Consider the following 2659-nt stretch of genomic DNA (forward strand, 5'->3'; position numbering starts at 1 on the left):
TGAAATTACAGAAATACGACAACATGGAATAACTTATGGATTTCTTTTTTTTTTTAAGAAGACTAAGAGAAAAAGATGTTTTATATGACACATTCTACCAGTGTTCCAAGTTTCAAAGTGTTTCGTTAATGAAAAATGTGGCCCCCGTTTTAAAAAAGATCCGCAGTTTATCCTCTATCAAGAGGATTACATCATTCAGATTATCGCATTCTTGGTATATTTTGAATACTTTCTATCACATTCAACCGTCTTTTCCATTTCTCCATTTCTTTTTCTTCATCTTTTGTATTGTAAATTTGTAAATCTTCACTCCGATTGTGGATGGTCCTTGTGATGTCCCCCCTCATCTATGCCCTTGTGGCTAATAAAAGAAATCTTTAATTATCTCAATCACTGTGATGTATATGTTTATATTTTTCTTTCCTCTTTTTGTAACATTCAGGCAACACTATGATGTAGTGGCATTGATGCTGTCCCAGGTTAGTTAACATATACATTTTCTAGTATTTATTGATATGTTCAATATTAGTATCCTCAAAGTACCGGTGAGATACTAGGGGTAGACTTAATCAACTGTACCCCACCATCCTTTAAATGGCAGTTCTTGGGTCTTAATAATTAATAAACAACATCAGAAGTATAAATTAGAAATTATAATTCTTTTTCATTAAACTTGATCTGCTAGTCATGTGTTCACTCCCCTAAAACTTACTATTACAAGGGATAAAGTTAGATTAGGCTGAACCAATCTGTTTATGACATCTTAATAGATTTATCATATCTCTAACACACACCCATAAACATCAAATGTATACGATCAGTTTAATCAAGTCCCCAGTAGAAGACACAAACAATACATTGATATCCACCCTAATTTTTATGTAAATTTTCATTCTCTGTTTTTGTTTTTAATTTTAATTTTTTTATTTAAAAATTTTTTTCTTTTATTACTTCTAAAAAGAGTCATGTGGAATTGAATGTGAAGAACTGTAACAAAATGACACCATTGCTCCAAGCCATCTCCGTGGGCCACTTTGGAATGATCCACAAGTTACTTTCTCACGGCGCTGATATAAATGCTCTCGACAATAATGACAACAATTGTGTGCACCTTGCTGTGAGGAAAGAGGTGTTTCATTCTGAGGATGAATTCTTAGGTGTTTTAGATGAGGTATGTTTTAAAATTGTTTGTAAATATTTGTTTGCATGTGTGAGAGAGACAAACAGACAGACATCGTTTGTCATGTCTTGATTCACACCAACAATCCCTCCTCCTTTTACCAGACTCTCTTGATAACCTTACATATATATATATATATATATATATATATATATATGTAACTAACAATTGTCCATTTCCTTCCACCCTCAAAAGCATGGTCCCTCCCCTCAAACGCAGCCATCACAGTGTGAAGGAGAGGTGACCTGTTGAAGAGAGGAGATATTATTCCCAAATAACAATGATATTGAGAAGAGGAGAGGTTTGTGTAACCGAACAGATAACAACCTTTATAGGGCAAGTGCCATGTTAAAATACATCCGGTCCATTCTGTGAAGAATTCTGACTGAAACAGCTCTCTATCACACTTCACTGTTGTCATCCAAAGATGTTTCTTTATTAATCGTGTAAACATTATTGATATGTTTAGATATGACTGTGGTCTTGGTTTTGTTATATCTGAAGAAATTGCTGTGTTTTAGCTGGTCATTTTCAGTTCTGATATAACATACATAGTTTGTTGTCATGTTGTTGTGTTATATTTATATATACAATACTCTCCCATAAGTATTTCTCATACTATGGTCATTTGGCTTTTTCGAGCCCCATGTATAGATATATGTTCCTTTATATTTCCGATATTTGACCTGATGCTATGATTTTGTTTATAATGTATATATTTGTGTAATACTATGATCATCCTTTTATATATTTCATCATTTGTAGTACTGCGCTAAGCTAGAACTGAGCATAGAAGACAAGCTTTCTGGCTTGGTAGTTGCTGAGTATTTAGCCTATCACGGTGCCAACTTTTACCATGAAAACAAACAAAAGCAGACCCCAATGGATCTCATTGAAAATGCAGGTTTAAAAGAGAAAATGAAAACGTTTTTCCCACCACCGTAAGTGTTACTTGGTCACGACAAGTGATAAACCAGTGAATTTTCTATTTTGTACATAATTATGTTTATGTGTTTGTTTAGTTGTAATTCTATCAATATATTATACTGTTGCTAGTGTCTTGACCCAAAACCACATAACTATATTCAAACAAACAATAAACAGAAAACACGATTGTATGGGCGATCGACACCTCCCTTCCTACCTCTCTTATTTCCCAATTTCAAGTCTGTGACCACTGCGAAAATGTAGGACCAAATAATGAGGTCAAGGAATACATCTCGAAATTGTTTCTTAGAAACCAGTGGAATTTGTCTACTAACATCATTTTCTGTCCTTTCTCTGTATCAATCAGTCATCAGCGTGTAATGTTGCATAAAAAATAATCTACAAATAAACACACCAAACATACACCAACAGGATGTGTATATATATATTTATATATATACAACTTTACTTTGTTTCATATGTAAATATATATGTGTGTGTATGTATGTATGTATGTGCATATATATATATATATAAATATAATATATATAT

At 32.9% G+C, this 2659-nt stretch overlaps 1 protein-coding gene across 4 annotated transcripts in view; it reads left to right on the top strand.

The window, feature by feature from the left end:
* The window catches only part of LOC106883927 (E3 ubiquitin-protein ligase MIB2), a 19187-nt gene extending 17047 nt beyond the window's left edge, over window positions 1-2140 (top strand). For all 4 annotated transcript variants that reach the window (XM_014935070.2, XM_052978151.1, XM_052978153.1 and 1 more), the window contains 3 exons: window positions 443-479; window positions 962-1171; window positions 1946-2140. In XM_014935070.2, the coding sequence (XP_014790556.1) occupies window positions 443-479; window positions 962-1171; window positions 1946-2125 (427 nt within the window). In that variant the 3' untranslated portion in view covers window positions 2126-2140. The remainder of the gene's footprint in view (window positions 1-442; window positions 480-961; window positions 1172-1945) is intronic.
* Window positions 2141-2659: the final 519 nt, after the last annotated feature.

The sequence above is a fragment of the Octopus bimaculoides genome, chromosome 30, assembly GCF_001194135.2.
Source record: "Octopus bimaculoides isolate UCB-OBI-ISO-001 chromosome 30, ASM119413v2, whole genome shotgun sequence".
NCBI classification, from domain to species: domain Eukaryota; kingdom Metazoa; phylum Mollusca; class Cephalopoda; order Octopoda; family Octopodidae; genus Octopus; species Octopus bimaculoides.